This window comes from Chelonoidis abingdonii, chromosome 4, assembly GCF_003597395.2.
Source record: "Chelonoidis abingdonii isolate Lonesome George chromosome 4, CheloAbing_2.0, whole genome shotgun sequence".
Classification (NCBI taxonomy): domain Eukaryota; kingdom Metazoa; phylum Chordata; order Testudines; family Testudinidae; genus Chelonoidis; species Chelonoidis abingdonii.
In genome coordinates, this window is record NC_133772.1 from 109,812,715 (window position 1) to 109,830,672 (window position 17,958).

Below are 17,958 nucleotides of genomic sequence, written 5' to 3' on the forward strand. Positions count from 1 at the left end.
TTTTGCTTAGCCCTTGCCTTTGGCGTTGCATCTCCAGGGAGGTGCAGATCAGAATCTGGCTGTGTCTCTTCAGTCCAACTTTAGATGAGAAGCCTCTTGGGACAAAGATCTCATTTTTACAGTCACCGGTAAAACTCTGTGCACTCTGACAATAAAGAGGAAGGCACGGTCCCTGCCCCAGAGTGTATATAAACAGCCCAAATCCCCTTGGGTGACCAGGTGCGATCTCAGTCAGCAAAGAGTTTTCATAGACTCATAGTAGATCCATAGTTCTGTGGTGGACTGTGGCTGAAAGACTTTGGAAGAGTATTTTTAGGAGGATTCTGACTGAGGAGAGTGAGGCCATTTGGAACATAAAGTAAGAGAAATAATTCCAGGTACAGTGGGCAGCATGAGTTGGGGAGGTACAAAGTGAAATTGGGAGAAGAATTGAAGCAGAGCAGATAAGCAGGAGCCTTGGGTGGGGCCAGATCAACCTAGCAGGCAAACTGTTCCATTCAACCTCTAAACAAGGGCAGGTTAGTAATAGGACAAAGGGAAAGTATAAGGTGACACAGGCCAGCCTGGATCTCTCCGGCTGCTGAGAATACAATCACCAGTCAGTTCTGGCTTCAGTGCAAGTGCAGACAGAATTCAGATTAGCATGAAGGTTATTCCAGTCAAACATTCCTACAGCCCACCCCCTTTCCTCCCTTAAAAGGAATTGAATTTCATTTGCATGTATCCATCTGGAACAGGCGAGAGACCGTGTCAGGAAGAGACGGGGCGCCTTGTGAGCTCTCTGCTGAGTGCAGATTTATAATCTGATGAACAGAGAGAGACCCAGCTAACACCCCACTCCTTCCCACTCAAGGCCACAGCTCCAGGGCAGAGTGAAAGCACTTAGCCTGGGTTTTGTATCTAAAGAAGAAGAACACAGTGCTGAAGACCATTTCCTGCTTGTTGTGGAGTTGGGGATCTGTCTTGCAACCCTGGATCATGGCCTGGCTGCTTCCCAGGGCTTGCTGCCTAAAAGTCTTCTGTCAGCCCTCTAGAGGACCCTTTTCTTCTGGAATAGCTAGAGCTTGGAGTGGTGGGCCTCTGACTGCATATATGCCGGAAGCTGTAGCATTCGCTGGATCAAGGGACCACCCAGGGCTGTACACAGTGTCAGTGGAGCAGGTAGATGAATTTTGGGGAGCTCTAGGGAGAAACCGACTCATGTGGATTAATCCTTTTCACTCTGTCAAAGACTGTAATCTACAGCAGGGCTGGGTGTCCTGGTTCCTGGGAGGACAACTGAATGTAGCAGGTAAGCAGGAAGCCAGACACCCCCCCCCCACTCCCATTTACTGGCCTCTTGGGGAACCCATCTGGTCCTAGCATCTTCAGGATGGATCCTTTTCAGCCTCATGAATCTGTTCTTGGTAATGCACACACCGTTAACTCCTTCCATTAGCCAGCGGCTATTGGGGAAGTTCTATGGCAGCAAGAATTAGCTTTCTATTTTTAGACACTTTCTTGAAAGTGCACTGATCTGTCTTTCACCTGCATGTGGAAATCCTAAACTGAGAGGAATAGTCTGAGGAACAGACACCAAAGAGGGATGAGAGCAAGGGAAGAAAGCGTGTCAGAGAGCGAGGATGTGAGTGTGAGACAGCACCTGCCTCTGACCCCCACTTTCCCTGGCGTGTTTGTTCCCAGTCTTATTCTCCTCTCACCCCAGTCTGGGAGTTCTCAACGGTGCCACTCAATCCAACACTTTCACTTATAGGAAAACTAGGGAGGTAGAGCTGAGCAGCACATTCTGGTAAAAGGGTTCAAACGAGGGATGGTCTCTCAGATCCAGGCACAAGCTCAGCCAGAGGATTCCTGCCAGGAACGTTCCAATCGGCTGTGTGTGGTAGGTGTGTAGGAATGTGATTGGTTGTGGGGGAGCGAGTGTGTCTCATTAGCATGTGTGAATACAGCTGGACCACCTTGTGCTCTGAGCCAACTGCTCTTACAAGCTAAGTGTCATTGGGCCTGGTCAGTACCCTTTTGTGGGAGTCCTCAAAGGTGCACCCATGTGCTACTGGGGTCATCAAGTAGAAGTTAGTGCTCTTCCCTTATCAACAAGTGCCTCTTCACCATGCTAGATAGCAGCACTTCCAACCCCCACCCACTCAAAGATCATGAGTCAGGCCCCCCAAAATCATGAGATTTCAAAAATAAGTTTTGGTTCTTTTTTTATTTGCCTTCTGGTTTTTGAGCCTTTAGGGGTCACACTTTCAAGCTTTTATCTGGAACCATGAGGGAGAGAAATTTATTTTTTTTTAAATGAAAGCTGAAAGTCTCATATAATCACAACTCCAGGAGCTAGAGCTCTACAACAGACCACATATGTAATGAGACTCCCAATAAAACTACAAGTGTTGGCAACACTGGTGCTGTCAGAGGAGCCCACTTTGGGCTAAGTTTTAAAACCAAGATCCTGACCACTAATACATTCCAAGGAACTCTAAGTACCCCCAGAGTTCTGGCCCTATTCCATCTCAGGTGATTGCATTCTGCTTCCCTACATTCCCTCTGCAGCACTCCTCACTTCCTGTGCTAAACTGCCTTCTGGAGTGCTGCTGTCACTGTTTAATAGCTACCCCATTCCACTAAAGAGGCAGCTGCATTTCAGCAGGAGGTGAAGTGTGTTCTCTGTGGATTGCTTACCTGCCACACAGGGTTGCTGAGAAATGACTGAGATAATATTCATGAGGCACTCAGAGAGCTGCCAAGAAGAAGTGCAGAGGGCTGTTATAGTTACTCAGCGTGTTTGGGGAAAGTTTCTGGTTAGGAATATGTAGATTGCAAGTAAGGATGAGGAGGATGGTCATGGGTGTGGTGGGGAGGAAGGTGAGAGAGTGGGATTGGGGTGGTGCTTCTGACGTGATGGCTGGTGCTAGCAATGATGTGGTTTATTGGGTTGAATAACAGTCAAACTTACATTGCAGCCACCCTGATTGGTATTCAGAAAATGGAGTCACTAGCACTGGCTTTACTAGGATTGAAAATAGCTGAGCCTGTAATGACAGTCAGTCTTCTCTTTCAGTGAATTGTCTGGATCGACATGTCCACACAGCCCCAAACAAAGTGGCCCTGATCTGGGAGAAAGATGAGCCTGGGAAAGAAGTCCGGGTTACATACAGGTCAGTACTTACCTCTGTACTTGCCCCATCAAGGGGCCCTGAGCTGGAGGAATGGCGGACAGAGGACTGGTATGGTTACTTATCTGATTAAGGAACCAGAGTCTTTCATCTCCAGCTCCGCGGGGCTCCCAGAAGGGAAGGGAAGGGAAGCTAGCTCCATCTGTTCCCAGTTCAGAGAGATTTCTGGGATGGGAGAGCTTCTAACTACAAGCTGGTTTCTTTGACAGAGAACTGCTTGAGTTGACCGGCCGTCTGGGAAACACCTTGAAACGACAGGGAGTGAAAAGAGGTGACCGAGTCACCATCTACATGCCCCCATGCCCTCTGGCTGTGGCAAGCATGCTAGCCTGTGCCCGGATAGGAGCCGTACACACTGTGGTATTTGCTGGATTCAGCTCCGAGGCTCTAGCTGACAGGATCCGGGATGGTAAGCCCCTTCTTCAAGCTGATAGGTGCTCTGTGCACAAATTGTCCCTTCATCCTGTCCTCTTGGAGAACAATATCAACCCCTGTCAGCTTCAGTCATCAGTGGTGCTGAGGGTGTGGTGGTTGTGTCCTAAGCTTCCTGGCAAACTCCTCCTGTCCTGGCATTCTTACTCCTCCAGCCATGGAGGAGAGAGTGGCTTAAGGGACTGGAGGAAACGTGTGGGCCCAGGATCACATGCTCAGGCCACCCAAGAACATCGCCACAACTCCCCACAAGCTGTAGCTACAGACAAGCCCTGCCCTGAGAGATGGTTTGGAAGATAAAAGCTGCAGCCAGGATGTCAACTGAGGGAGATGAAGCCATTTGCACAGGGATCACTCATTCCCATGGGCAGCCTGGAGGGAAGAGGCTTAAGATGCAGCAGGGGAGGTTCAGGTTCGATATTCAGAGACACTCTCTAACCCTAAGCAGAGCTCAGGAGTGGCACAGGCTGCCAAGGGACAGTGCTGGAATGCTTCTCATCAGCGGAGCTCTTTAAGGAGAAACATCCCCTGCCTTGTCAGGGATGATTAAGGAATCCTGCCATGATGATGCACGGCAGGGAGGAGAGGACTAAATATCCCAGTAGAGGGCCTGCCCTTATGCAAGGCTATTCATTAGGTCTCACTAGAAGCCTCTTCCAGCCCAGTGGATGCTGTGCCCGGCTTCATCAAATTCAGCATTTTAAAAATAACCTCCTAGAGCAGCAGTGTCTGTCAGGCCAGCCCCTCTTGGTGTGAGAGCTTGAGTTCTCTGCCTCATCAGAGGGAGCAAGGGCCTGAAGTGCTGCCTCTCATCAGGCTGTATGTGACTTAATGGGACACATTAATGGGAAAGAAAGAGTTTAAAACTGCTGCTCTTATTTTAAAGAGAGGCCATGAAAACTGGAGGTGGGAGGGGGAAAGAGAGAGAAAAGGTATGCGGGACAGGGCAGGGTTAGATGTGTGTGTGGAGCTGGAGCGGGGTCGGGGGCTAGACATCATGGTAATAATGATGGAGGGTGAGAGGGCAGAGGGGCAGCTGGGCTGAGCTAAAGGGCTGATCATGTTGCTGTTTATTTTCTTCTCTTTTGCCCTCTTCAGCGCAGTCAGAGACAGTGATCACTGTGAACCAGGGGTTGAGGGGGGGCAAGGTTATTGAGCTGAAGCAGACAGTGGACCAGGCCGTGCGTGTGTGCCCGCTGGTGAAGCGAGTTCTGGTTTCCATGAGGACTGAGCAGAAGGTTCCCATGTCAGAACTGGATGTGCCACTGGAAGAGGTGAGATGTCAGATGGAGCCACCACCAACTTTCCCTCAGGATAGGGCATCTGCTCTAGTGAATCAGGAGAAGTGGTTGGGGTGGGTTTCCAACCCAGCCCAAAGAACCCTGTTTGCACTTAGATGGACTGGGGCCATTATTCTGGAGTAACAGTGTCAGGGTCCGAAGCTTATTGCCCAGGCCAGGAAACTTCCCAACAAGTTTCCCTGCTCTCCAGAATGAATGAATGAGTTAAAGTGGGGAGCTCTTGGAGACGCAATAGTCTCTGTGTACCATCAGGGGCTGGCAGTACTAACCAGAGCCTGCAATAGTGTGGGCAAGACCTTGAAAACTATCTGCCCATGTGCCTCAGACCTGGCCTATAGCACTCCCTGCTATGCCAGCCCTGGGCTCCCCACACATCTTTGTCCATGCACCTCATTCCTGGCCTGCAGTACCCCTGCTGTTCCAGTCTGGGTGGGGCCCACAGCCACATTTACTGACTGCAGTCAGTGCTATACAAGGCATAGGCCGTGGGCTGTCTCTCTTGGAGTTTACGCTCCTAGTTAGGCACAATGCATCCAATGCTGGCCAGACCTCAGGGGAGCGGCACTTACTCTTTCTGAAGAAGTATGTTGTCGTTAGCTCCTGGGTTCAGAACAGCTGCCTCCTCCATGTTTTGTACAGAGTGGCGCTCACTGTCTGTGCTCAGCAAATAACCTAATTAACCTGAGAAGGCTTCTCAGAAGAATTCTGTTATGGTCAGAAAAGTGACAGTGAACTAATGGCCTCTTTCTACTCAGCAGACCTGCTCCCTGGCTGGGTTCAGAGTTAGAGCTGCTGACTCCGTGATTACACCCTTTTACTGCTACTGGCTCCACAGAGCCTACACAGCCATGGGAGAGGGAGCTGGAGTCTATTCTGGACAGTGCATCAGCAGAATTTTTAAATGCGCCCCAACTGAAAATTGTTATTTCTGGTGGTGATGCCTGAGCCAGCAAGAGCCAGCTTGACCCTTAGAACCCAGGGGGAGTTTGTGGTGCCAGCATGTGGAAGAGAAACCCTCAGTTTACTTCAGCACAGCACACTTGATCTGGCAACAGTGAAAAACAATGAACACTGGCCCCACTGGTGCCATTTTGATAGTCACTTTTCAGTGTAGTTCTGCATTTTAAGGAGCCAGCTTAATGAAGAGGGGGTGAGCATTTGGGAGTGGGAGGGAATTCAAAGCTTAAGGGCAGCATAGAAGAAGATGCAAAGACTAGGAGGCTACGAAAATAGAGGACCATAGGAGGAAATGAGAGCGATGTTGTTGGGGCAGCATTCTGTAGGGCCTTGGGAGGGAGGAGAAGGAACTTAAACCAGATGTGGAAGGTGAAAGGAAGACACTGAAGGGCTCTGAAGAGAGGTGGGTGGCGTGGCCACAGTGGCAGCACCCATTCTGGTAGGTACTGGAGAGGATCAGGTAGGGAAGCCAGAGAGGCAGAGGCTGCGGCAACGAAGGTAAGAATTGACCAGTTAGACAAGATGTTAGCCATAGGGAAGGAGAGGAAGGGATGGACTTGATAAATGTAGACAGGAAGAAGCAACAGGATTCAAGAGCCTGAATGTGGGGAGAGGGGTTAGGATCTGGTTTGCTAGAGTGCTGTCCCGGCCTCCACAATGCTGTACCCCTGCCAGGCAGCGTTGGCCCATCACCAGGCAGCAGACGAATAGGCCACAGTGGGGTTCATTTCTCTGACGTATACAATGCTTTCCATTCAGCTCTTCTGGGTTTAGTAAATGACTAATAAAATGTGAAGTCAGAGCACGTGTGGAGAGCGTGGAGGGAAATCTGGGGGCTGTGAGGAGATCCTGGAGCTGAGTGAGAACCTCTCTGCTTTGTGTCATAGGAAATGATGAAAGAGGACGTATGCTGTGAGCCTGCTGTCATGGAGAGTGAAGACTTGCTGTTCCTTCTCTACACATCAGGCAGTACTGGCAAACCCAAGGGGCTGGTCCACTCCCAGGCAGGATACTTGCTCTATGCTGCCATCACACACAAGGTAACAAGGCCTAGACACCGACACCAGGGATGTCGGGTCAAGGCGTACAGGCAGCAGAACTACCAAGCTATGATGACAAGACCATGTCTCTACTACTTGAGCTAAAGCACAATCTGGGAGCTGCTAATGTTATTAGGGATCCAGTTGCTGGAGGGAAAGACGGTTACTAGGAGTGCAGCAGGACTGAGTCCAGGGGGCACCAGTGCATGTTCTAGAGCCGGTCAATTATTCCTTACTTATAGTAGCGCTCAGAGGCCCTAGGTAGACCTGGGTGCCCCGTTGTGCTGGGCACTGCTCCAGCACTCGGGAAGAGATGGTCTATGCCCCAAAGAGCTGCCAAGATGACAAGTGAGGTAGAAAGGGGGGGAGGAGCAGCAAACACCAGCAAGACACAGGTTTTATATTTACAGTCATTTATTTCTAAACACTTGTTTTTATTCCTTCTTCTGTCCTCACCATGCCCTGAGCCAATCAGTTCAGGGATGGCGTTCCACCCGCAGAGAAAAGCATTGCTCAGACACCCAGCCAGTTTATTCCAAGGGATTCCAGAGAGAGAAATAGCTGTTATCTTACAGAAATAATCCAGCCTTTTCCTGAGAGAGAGAGAACTCCAAGACCCCTCTCCCCTGCGTTCTGAGATTCAACTACACTCAAGCATACATGAGAGTAAAAGCTCTGCTCCTGAAGAGAGCCCCTAGAGCAGTGATCCTCCAGCTAACTGATGTGGTGGACCGGCAATTTTTTTTCCAATGTGCCAGGGACCGGTGCCATATTATTATCCTATTCGACGCTCTTATGAGGAAATTCGTTGCAGACCGGCAGCCGATGGCTCGCGGACCGGCACCAGTCCGCAGACCACCACTTTGAGAAGCACTGCCTTAGAGGACTAAAGAGAAGTAGCTTTGGGAAGAGGGAGCCCCTAAAGCAGACAGCAATATCCCAGATTTTATTCCAGTCATTAGGGTGCCTGTAGGCAAGCTCTCCAAAGGTACATCTACACTTGAGGGGGAAAAAAACCTCATGGCAGCGAGCCTCAGACCCTGGGTGTACAGACTCAGGCTCGTGCCACGCCACTAAAACTAGCTGTGTAGACATTTCCGCTTAGGCTGGAGCTCAGGCTCTGACACCCACCCTCTTCCCCGGGTTCAGAGCCCAAGCATGAATGTCTACACAGCTATTTCTAGTGCTGTAGCATGAGGACCGTGCACCCGTTGACCTAGGCACTGAGATGCACTACCGCAGGGTTGTTGGTTTTTTGGCTGTGTAGGTATGAGAGAGATCTGGAGACAGAGCTGCTGGGAACTCCCGTCCTGAGCCACACTCGTGTTCCTGAGACAGCGCAGTACTGGGCTGCAGAACAGGCCCCCAAGGAAAGCGGGGGAAAGCCCATTACTTGAAACAGTTCGCCAAGCAAACTGCTTCCAAGTGTAACCCACACATCTCCTGTGTGTGGTGTTCTGTCCCATCTAATGGCACCAAGACCACTTAAAGAGAGAGTGATTTATGAGTCTGCTCTACAGCCTTAGCTAATGGCCATATGGCTTTCAGCTCATGCAGTAGACACTCATGCACTAAGTTCCAGAGCTCCGAGGTTCAATCCTGCCTGCAGACTACCAGAGCCTGTTGGTGTTACACGAGAACCACCCTTCTGGCTTCTCATGAGACAAGTCCCTTTTTAAACAGCTCAGAGTGGGCTCCTTAGCCATGGGCAAGCTCCCCCTAAACCTGATCCAGGGACCTTCATACCTCCACCCAGGCCCTGGTGCATCTAGTGTTCATGTGAGGCCAGATCTGGTAACTTAGGTCTGAAATGCCCTGGGAGTGGGACATGTGGAAATCAGGCAGCCAGTGATTTGACACAGAACAAAGCAACCTGTTCAACCCTTACTAGACCCCTGGCTTGGCACAGTTGTCCAGCTGGCCACTGCACTCTGTGTAGCTATTGCTTGGCAATACTGGGGCAGCTCACGAGACCCGAAAGCTGAAAGCAGGGGATGTTGTCCCAGGACAGGAATGTGGTAAGCAGGCAGCACTGTCCAATTCCAACACACGGCCACTTTAGCTCCAGCTGCTCTGAAAAACATGACCAGAGCTGGAATGAATTCCTGCTCGTTTTCCCCAGCTGGTTCAGCAAGCTGCTGCTGCTGCATGAATACTCTGTTACTTTAAACAATCACAGAGGAGAGCCAGTTTCCATTACAAACACACCAGAGCCTTCCTCACCCCTGGAAACCTCATCTATCACCATCCTGTCAGGGGCCCACTTTGGGGGGAGCTGCTTGAGCATTGCCACAGCAAACCTAATGTCAGTTACAGCATGTTAGTAAGGGACGAGAGGCTTTTAAAGTATTGTTGGAAATGGCGGATCTCAGAGCAACGGCCAAGAAACAAAGGGCTCCAAGAGACATTATACTATACTGGGAAACTTGCTTGGTGTTAAACAGACGGGAAATGGAGTGAGGGGAGCCAGACCCAAGTAAAAGAGATGTTTCACTCTCAAGGCCAGCCCTGCTATCCAGTTACTCTAGGACATTCTGTCCCTCCCCCTACTCCAGCATGGCATCCAATGAAATGGGAGGGTGTGGAAAATAGCACTGTCTGAACTCCCTGTCCCCATGACCCATGCAGAGCCAGGCTTACCTTGCGAAGTGGAACAGAGAGGTGTCTGCCTGCTAGCTCTGCAGAGCCAACGTCACAAGAAGAGAGGGGCGGGAATCTATTCTGGCTTGCAGAGCAGCAGCGCAACTATTTGTCTTTATTAGACAATGTTGTGAGGTGGAAGGAGCCCAGTTCTGCTCACAGGGGAGTTTGAGGGCTGGCAATTTTTATTTATTTTTTTTTTTTACTGTCAAACTGAGCAAACTGGATCTGGAGTCAGCAAGAAAGAGGAGCATGAAAGCCCATAGTGGCCTTTTTAGAGCATGACCATTCAAAGTGTAGAACTGCTCTTGTGAGGGGGGGAGCAGGGGCAAGAGCGGTGCCAGGGTTTTTGGCACCCTAGGCGCAGGGCCGGCTTGCCGGTCCTGCGGCTCCGGTGGACCTCCCACAGGTGTCCCTGTGGACGGTCTGCTGGTCTTGCGGCTCCAGTGGACCTGCCGCAGGCGTGCCTGCGGATGCTTCACCGGAGCCACAGGACCAGTGGACCCTCCACAGGCACGCCTGCGGGAGGTCCACTGGAGCAGTCTGCCGCCCTCCCAAATCCTGGTGTCCTAGGCGACCGCCTAGGTCGTCTAAATGAAAGCGCTGGCCCTGGACAGGGGGGACTTCACAAACTGATTATACTTGGTACCCAATCATTTCCTTGTCTCCATTTTAGGTTAGCTGCTTTTCACTTTCATCGAGTGTCGTCTTGATCTTCTGAGGGGGGGGAACATAGGCACCAGCTCTACCCTCCCTAGACAAATTTGTATTTTAATACACCATTGTCACATCACCTCTGACTCATCTCCTCTTTGAACTAAATAGTCTTGCCTCTTAGGGAAGTCTTCTAGGCCTCTGGTCATTTCTATTTCTACTGTACCTGTCTGTGGAGTGATAAGCAACACTGAACACTACTCCAGCTATGAACTTACTGTTGATTTGTCTAATGGCAGTATCCCATTAGTTCAATTCATTTGCACAGGAGCAGCTCTTTTCCATGAGTGGGCCCAGTCAATTTAGAATCCAGCAATGTGAAGGAGTGGTCCAAATGGTTCATTCCAACAAGCATGCCCTTGCGCTCGCCAACAGTGAATTTCATCCGACATCATGTTGCCAAGTCTACCTGTGGAAGGTCCTTCTGGAGTGCCTGACAGTCCTCAAGTGTTGACTCCAGTAATAATGGGAACTGGCTTGTCTGAATTTGCATCAGGCCCTAGCTCCTTTCCTCAGCACAGGACTAAAGCTGCTTTAGTTATTTATTTCTTTTTCAGCAGGACCCTAACCAGGACTATGGTGCCATTGTGCTGGGTACTGCACAAATGCAGAATAGGCCAGTTCCTGCTTAAGGGCTAAACAGGGACAAGCTGTGACAGATGGGTGTAGCAGAGAGGGTGGGAAGCAGTGACTCACAATAATTTGGGCATCATGGTGGATAATCAGCTGAACAGGAGTTCCCAGAGTGACACTATGGCCAAAAGAGCTAATGGCATCCTGAGATAAACAAGGGGGTCTCAAGTAGGAGTAAAGAGGTTATTTTACCTCTGTATTTGGCACTGGTGCAACTACTGCTGGAATAGCATGTCCAGTTCTGAGGTCCACAATTCAAGAAGGATGTTGATACATTGGAGAAGGTTCAGAGAAAACATGCCTTGTAGTGATAGACTCAAGGAGTTTCTTCTATTTAGATTGAAGAGAAGGTTAAGGTGTGAGTTGAGGACAGTCTGTAAGTACTCACACGGGGAACAAATATTTGATAATGGGCTCTTCAGTTTAGCAGAGAAAAGGATAATGTGATCCGATGACTAGAAGTTGAAGCTAGACAAATTCAGAGTGGAAATAAGGTGTACATTTTTAACAGTCATTAAGCACTGGAACAATTTGCCAAGCCTGTGGTGGATTTCCCAGCAAAGGCACAGTTTAAGTCAAGATGGGATGTTCTTTCTAAAAGACCTGCTCTAGGAATTATTTGGGGGAAGTTCTATAGCCTGTGTTACACAGGAGGGCAGATGAGCTGATCACAATGGCTCCTTCTGGCCTTGGCATCTATGAAGGGGAATACGAGGCTGGCAGAGAAAGGACACTTTAGTTACAGATCTCTCCCACACAAGAGCTGCTCTGGCAACCTCTGTGGTAGGAGGGGCCCTGTCTCCAGGCTACAGCTCTTGCTCTCTTCTTTTTTTGCACAGTATGTGTTTGATTACCATGATGGGGACGTCTTTGGCTGCGTGGCAGACATCGGTTGGATCACAGGGCACAGTTACGTGGTGTACGGCCCTCTGTGCAATGGAGGTACCACCGTCCTTTTTGAGAGCACTCCAGTGTACCCCAATCCTGGTGAGTAATAAGGAGGTTCAGAAGAGCCCTAAGCGCAGAAAAGGGCAGCAGGAAGAAGTTGTGGGGCTCAGGAAAGGAGCCTTCTTCAAAAATGCTCAGCAGCTATTCTGCCAGAGCTGTAAGAAGCTATTATAAATGCATGAATGTAACGCCCCTCTGAAATCTCTGGCAAGCAGGGAAGTGATCCTTGCCGCTCCATGCAGGAGAGAGAGAGAGGCCGGAAATTGATTCCCATCTCAGCCCACGTTCCAAAAACTCTCCTGCCATCGTGGCATGAGTTGAGTCCCTATGTGGAGCTGAAGAACACACTGAATTTCCCTCACATGCAAGGGGAGATGGTAGGGAACCGTCTTATTCACGGGTGGAGCAGTTAGGAGAAGAGCAAATCCCTCCTTCTCTGGAGTAGTCTTTTATGTATTACACGTGTGGGAAGTCACCTCCACATGGCAGGGTCTTGAGGGGGCTGCTAGCTTTGCCCTTAACTGCCACAGAGAGAGCTGTGGAGATGGTTATAAGGAAGGAAAGAGCCACTCCTCCTCCTGGGTTTACTCTGAGCTAAGTTGGCCTGGCTGAGAGGGCCATGGCACTGGTACAGCAGGGGTATGAAAGCAAGGAGAGCATTGGGATCAGGCTGGATGAGCCAATCCTAGAGATAACTGGCCCAGTTTCCCATTCCAGGGCGTTACTGGGAAACAGTGGAGAGGTTACGAATTAATCAGTTCTATGGAGCACCCACAGCAATTCGCTTGCTGCTGAGATATGGGGACGACTGGGTAAAGAGATACGACAGATCTTCCCTCAAGACCCTTGGATCAGGTTGGTACCGGGTGATGGTGATGGTTCAGGGCTGACCAGACTACCACTTTCAGACTCAGTTCGGTAGTGGGCTGGATTAGAGGTATGTGTTGGGTCAGTACTTGGCAGTAAGAGAGAATACACCACCACGGAGAAGGCCTATTCATTGGCCCAGGTCCCTGATCTTGACAAAGCCAGTATGTTGGAGGAAAAGGAAAGGAGAGAAATTTTTCTGAATTGTCCCTTAAACACAATTCATCTCCATTTCCCCTTGCAGTGGGAGAACCCATCAACACAGAAGCGTGGGACTGGTACTTCAACGTGGTTGGTGATGCGCGGTGCCCAGTACTTGACACATGGTGGCAAACAGGTAAGAAGCAAAGACCCCTCGTCTCCCATTACAGGCACCTACACAGTTCCCCAGGTGTAATACCCATCTGGGATTGTTCAGCTAGGGGCAATTATTATTTAGACATCACCATAGCTGTGCATGGCACATTACAGCCAAGTGCCCAGCACAGGGAGCCTCTTGGCCCTACCACAGAACAGGCAGATAAGTAAATGATAGGATTTAAAATTAGCCTGGAAAATAGACGGTAGGGACCAATCCAGTGCTGGACTAGATGAGCAAGACTTTCCATCTCTAATTAATCTTTTCCAGCCACCTCCAGACAGCAGAGAGCCTTGCCTACAGAAACCCCTGCATAGGCACAGAAGCAGCTGGATCCCCTCACCACCCCACAACCATTAACCATGCAAGGCTTAGGTAGAAGGTGGATTTCTTAACAGTATTCCATGACTTTCGCTTTGACCTAATTTCATGGGTGTCACCATTACATTTACCTCAGAAACAGGAGGCATCTGTATCTCTCCCCGTCCATCCAGCCCCGGAGATGAGATTCTTCCAGGCATGGCCATGAGACCATTCTTTGGGATCAGCCCTGCCCTCCTGGATGACAAGGTAATTTACAACCATCAGTCTAGAGGTTCTCTTAGCCAACATTCCCCTACTGTCCCCTCCAGCAGGCAGAGGCTGGAAGTAGAGGACTTGTAAGCTGGACCCTGTCTCCTCTCCCCGCCCACCCCAAGTCACATCCCACTCCCTACAGATCCTCCTATTTTGAGCAACTTCAGCAAGGGAGCTGGTAGCAACCCCTTGCCATCTCAGCCTGTGTTCCTGCACCGTTCTCTATAGTGCCCTGTCCTGGGAGGAGCTCGGGCACATGTCAGAAATTCTACAAAGGTATTTTCTGGAACAGCGGGTTCCAGCTTCTCAGTAACTGAATGGATGCCATGCTAGATTTACAGCCATAGCTGTAACTATATGCCAGTGCCCAGGGAGCCTGGAACACACTAGGGGAAGCAGATCTGGACAAGGGCATAGAACAGGCTGGGCCTGGGTGAGAACTGTCTTCTGTCAGAACCAGGTGTTAAGCAGCAAAGTGAGCTGCACATCACTCCCTGCGGGTGAACTAGATCCTCCCACACTGCTCTCCATGTCTCTCCTGGTCAGAAGGTTGTGGCGGGGTGTGGCAGGTAAAACAAAACCCAGGACCAAGCATGGAGGTTGCCCTCAGCCCCAGTCATGACAAAGTGTATTATTTTCCAGGGAAACATCCTAACACAGAACAATGTCTCTGGAGCCCTCTGCATCTCTCAGGCCTGGCCAGGAATGGCACGGACCATTTACAATGACCACAAGAAATTTCTGGAAACCTATTTGATACCTTACCCAGGTACGATTTTCAGGGAAGGACAGAGGAAGATGCACAGCTGATCACATGAAGAAGGGGTTTTATGGCAAATGCACTAGACTGGCACATGGGAGATCTGGGTTAACTTCCTGGCTCCAACAGGCTCACTGAAACGCTTTGGATAAGTCACATAGTCTTTCTGTGCCTCAGTTCCCCATCTGTAAAATGGAGACGGTTCTTCCACCCTTTGTCTGTCTCATCTATTTTGAACATAAGCTCTTTGGCATAGGGACAGCTCCTTACTATGTGTATATATAGCACCTACCACAAAGGGGTCCTGATCTCAGTGGGGACCACCAATTGCATCTGTAATCCAAATAATAATGTCAGCTCCTGTAGCAATGAGAGAAGGGAAGAGAAATGTCCAGACCATGGAGAGCTGCACTATAGCATGTGTCCCAGGCTTATGGGAATGGAGCTGGTCCAGCAGGAATTAAGGGTGGTAACAGGGAAGGCCCCTGAGCTGTAGAGAAGCCATGAGGTTGACTGGGGGTAGGGAAGTCCCTTTGCTGTGAGTTTGGGGGGGAGGGGGCACAGTATACAGGGCGATGGTGCTGATGTGGGGAGCAGTGTACCTAAGCCATAGAGGTAATGGGACAAGGGAAGAGGGTGCAGCTAGCATTGGCTAGCTGTTGGAGACTCTCACGGTTCTGATCATCACAGGATTTTTCTTCACGGGAGATGGAGCCTATCGTTCCAGCCAAGGATATTACCAGCTGACAGGACGTCTGGATGATGTCATCAATGTTAGCGGGCACAGGCTAGGCACGGCAGAGCTGGAAGATATTGTGGTAAGAGGCTTGGGCAGAAAGAAGTGGTAAACACCTGACCCCTAGCTTATAAGCAAGTACGAAGAGCTCAGGTGGGGCGAGCCTCTTCAGGGAGCGGAGTAGGGGCACAGGGGCTTCTGAGTAAAGAAAACGTGAAATGCTGAGTGAACATAGCACCTTGCTGTCATGCCGGAGTTTTCTGCTCCAGCAGGAGGTCTTGTAGAGAATGAGGCAGGAGTTCTACCTGGAGCAAGTAGGGTGGAAGGGGAAGTTCTCTCATCTCTACCACTCCCACTCTGATTTCCAACCAACTCTAGAGCTGCCCAGCTGTGACAGTGATCACAACATGCAGCCAGGATTTCTGAAGTCTGACTAGGACTCTTCCCATCACAAGTTCTATCAAGCTAGCTACAGCTCTGAGTATGTTGCAGTTGTTCTGCTGCTTTACTGGGCAACCCCTTGCCCCTGCAAACACTTCAGATCTTCTTACCTTTCTGTCAAAGGGCCCAGCACATGGCTGCACTATGCTAAGTTCCACTTTCTTCAGCAGTATCAAACTAGATGGCAAAGTATTTAGCTCCAATATCTCAACTAAGCTGTTCTAACAGCACAGGCCCCAGCTCTATCCTTGCACTCAAGGGAGGGATACAGGTTTATTTGGCTATAGCTGGATGAATCAGAAAAGATTCAGAGCATTATGCAAATTTAGGGGATCATCTAAACCAAGGGTAGGCAATCTATGGCACAGGTGCTGATTTTCAGTGATGCACTCACACTGCCCTGGTCCTGGCCACCAGTCTGGAGGGCTCTGCATTTTAATTTAATTTAAAATGAAACAAATATTTTAAAAACCTTATTTACTTTACATACAACAATAGTTTAATTATATTATAGACTTATAGAAAGAGACCTTCTAAAAACATTAACATGTATTACTGGCACCTTAAATTAGAGTGAATAAATGAAGACTTGGCAGACCACTTCTGAAAGATTGCCGACCCCCGATCTAAACCTTGGAGGCCCCCATTGTTATGAGATTGGAGTCTCTCTGGACCAGACATGTCCCTGGGTTTGTAAGCAGGGACTACCCAGTGAGATCTTTTTAACAGGTTACTGGGTCCTGTTGCAGCAGGGGTGGGAGGAGCAGAATAGGTAGTTGCTACTCACAGAGATAAGCCCAGAGCTGGCAGAGGAAGCAGGGGTGTCAGACCTCTTCCTTACTGTGGCAGGTAAGTAGGAAGAGAGCATGGAGGCCACCTTGGAAGCTCCCCATCTCTCTCTGCCTTACAGCTGGCTGCACCATGCTAGTGTGTGGCAGGACAGGCTCCAAGGCTGCTGAAGTGAAATGCAGACCTGTTTTGTTCCAGAATCAGCACAGAGCGGTGGCAGAGTCAGCAGTGATTGGCTTCCCTCATGAGATCAAAGGAGAAGGTGAGGGGCTCTGATTCCTGCTACTGCAATCTCTGTAATGGGCTTAACAGCTGCTAGGGTTAGCGGTGAGAGGAGAAGCCATTCATAGGGTGACTGCATACCTGACTTGTATGGGGCAGTGGGGACACAGGGACCACACTCAGCATCTGTCTGGTATTTCTAATACACTCACCCCTGTGGTACACACCAGTAAGCTTTGTGGGGCACAACAGAAAGTGGGGTGAGAGTCACCACAAGAGCCACATGGCTTTGAGCTGGAAAGGGGCAAGTCTCAGGTAGCTTTACACTGCAGGGGTTTGCAGGTTCAGGCAACACAGGACTCCCTCCAGCGTATCTTCAGGAGGGAGGCCCCACAACCTCACTGTAGCCCTGTAGAGGAAGTGGGCTGGTCTACACTACAGGGTAAAATCGATTTTAGATACGCAATTTCAGCTACATGAATAACGTAGCTGAAGTCGAATATCTAAAATCGATTTACTCACCTGTCCTCACCGCACAGGACTGATGTCCGCGGCTCGCCATGTCGATTCCGGAACTTCGTTGGGGTTGGTGGAGTTCTGGAATCGATATAAGCACGCTCAGGGATCGATATATCGATTCCCTGAGCAATCGATTTTAACGTGCTGATACGGCGCGTAGTCTAGACATGTCCAGAGTCTCTGAGATCACTTCAGTATGAAGGTTTGGACGAGGGAGGCATGGGTGATCCGAGATTCACTTAGGTCACAGACACACCATCTCAGCCAGCTGTAGCGTGCTTAGCCCTGCAGTGGACATCTCCCTGAACCATGGCTTGGTGCCTGGATGAGTAACTCCATTTCTTTCCAGGAGCGTATGTGTTCATTGTGCTGAAGAAGGGGACTGATGTCTCTCAGGAGCAGCTGAGCAATGAACTCAAGGAGTTGGTCTCAAAGAAGATTGCAAAATATGCAAGCCCTGAATATATTCAGGTAACAGCCCACAGGCCTGTTCCTGCCTGCACTGCACCCTGTATGCCCTCAACCCTGCCTCAACAGGATGGCGGAAGCCCCTTCCCCACTGCTCCCAACCCCAGCTGATACAGGTTACAGCTACAGCCCTCACTCTGCTCCTTTCTGCCACAGGTCACAAAGCGGTTACCCAAGACCCGTTCAGGTAAGATTATGCGCCGTGTCCTGAAGAAGATTGTAGAGGACAAGGCAGATGAGCTTGGGGACCTGACCACCTTAGATGACCACGAGGCCGTGGAGGAGATCATCGAGGGGCACAAGCGCCTCCTGCAGGAGGAGCAGGGCCAGTAACCTGCTCCCCTTTTCTTCACCCCCTCCTGCCCTTGTCTAATTTGGGAC

At 50.0% G+C, this 17,958-nt stretch overlaps 1 protein-coding gene across 3 annotated transcripts; it reads left to right on the forward strand.

The window, feature by feature from the left end:
* The first annotated feature begins 638 nt into the window (after window positions 1–638).
* Window positions 639–17,917, forward strand: LOC116837466 (acetyl-coenzyme A synthetase 2-like, mitochondrial). Of its 3 annotated transcripts, XM_032801888.2 has the most exons (14): window positions 639–1,291; window positions 3,062–3,158; window positions 3,386–3,585; window positions 4,707–4,882; window positions 6,754–6,906; window positions 11,733–11,880; window positions 12,559–12,696; window positions 12,953–13,045; window positions 13,524–13,636; window positions 14,285–14,411; window positions 15,093–15,220; window positions 16,567–16,630; window positions 17,459–17,580; window positions 17,734–17,917. In XM_032801888.2, the coding sequence occupies exons 1-14, from the start codon at window positions 979–981 to the stop codon at window positions 17,908–17,910; spliced, it is 2,049 nt and encodes a 682-aa protein (XP_032657779.1). In that variant the 5' UTR covers window positions 639–978; the 3' UTR covers window positions 17,911–17,917. The 3 variants fall into 3 exon arrangements, with proteins under 3 accessions (XP_032657779.1, XP_074921647.1, XP_074921648.1); XM_075065546.1 differs by lacking the exon at window positions 12,559–12,696; XM_075065547.1 differs by lacking the exons at window positions 16,567–16,630; window positions 17,734–17,917 and having other exon boundaries at window positions 17,459–17,543.
* The last annotated feature ends 41 nt before the right edge of the window (window positions 17,918–17,958 follow it).

Bases quoted from the DNA above. Each gene is read 5' to 3' on its own strand.
- LOC116837466 (XM_032801888.2), top strand. From the start codon at position 979: ATGGCCTGGCTGCTTCCCAGGGCTTGCTGCCTAAAAGTCTTCTGTCAG. The intron at 1,292-3,061 runs GTAAGCAGGAAG...CTTCTCTTTCAG, and splicing joins AGGACAACTGAATGTAGCAG to TGAATTGTCTGGATCGACAT. The intron at 11,881-12,558 runs GTGAGTAATAAG...TTCCCATTCCAG, and splicing joins TCCAGTGTACCCCAATCCTG to GGCGTTACTGGGAAACAGTG.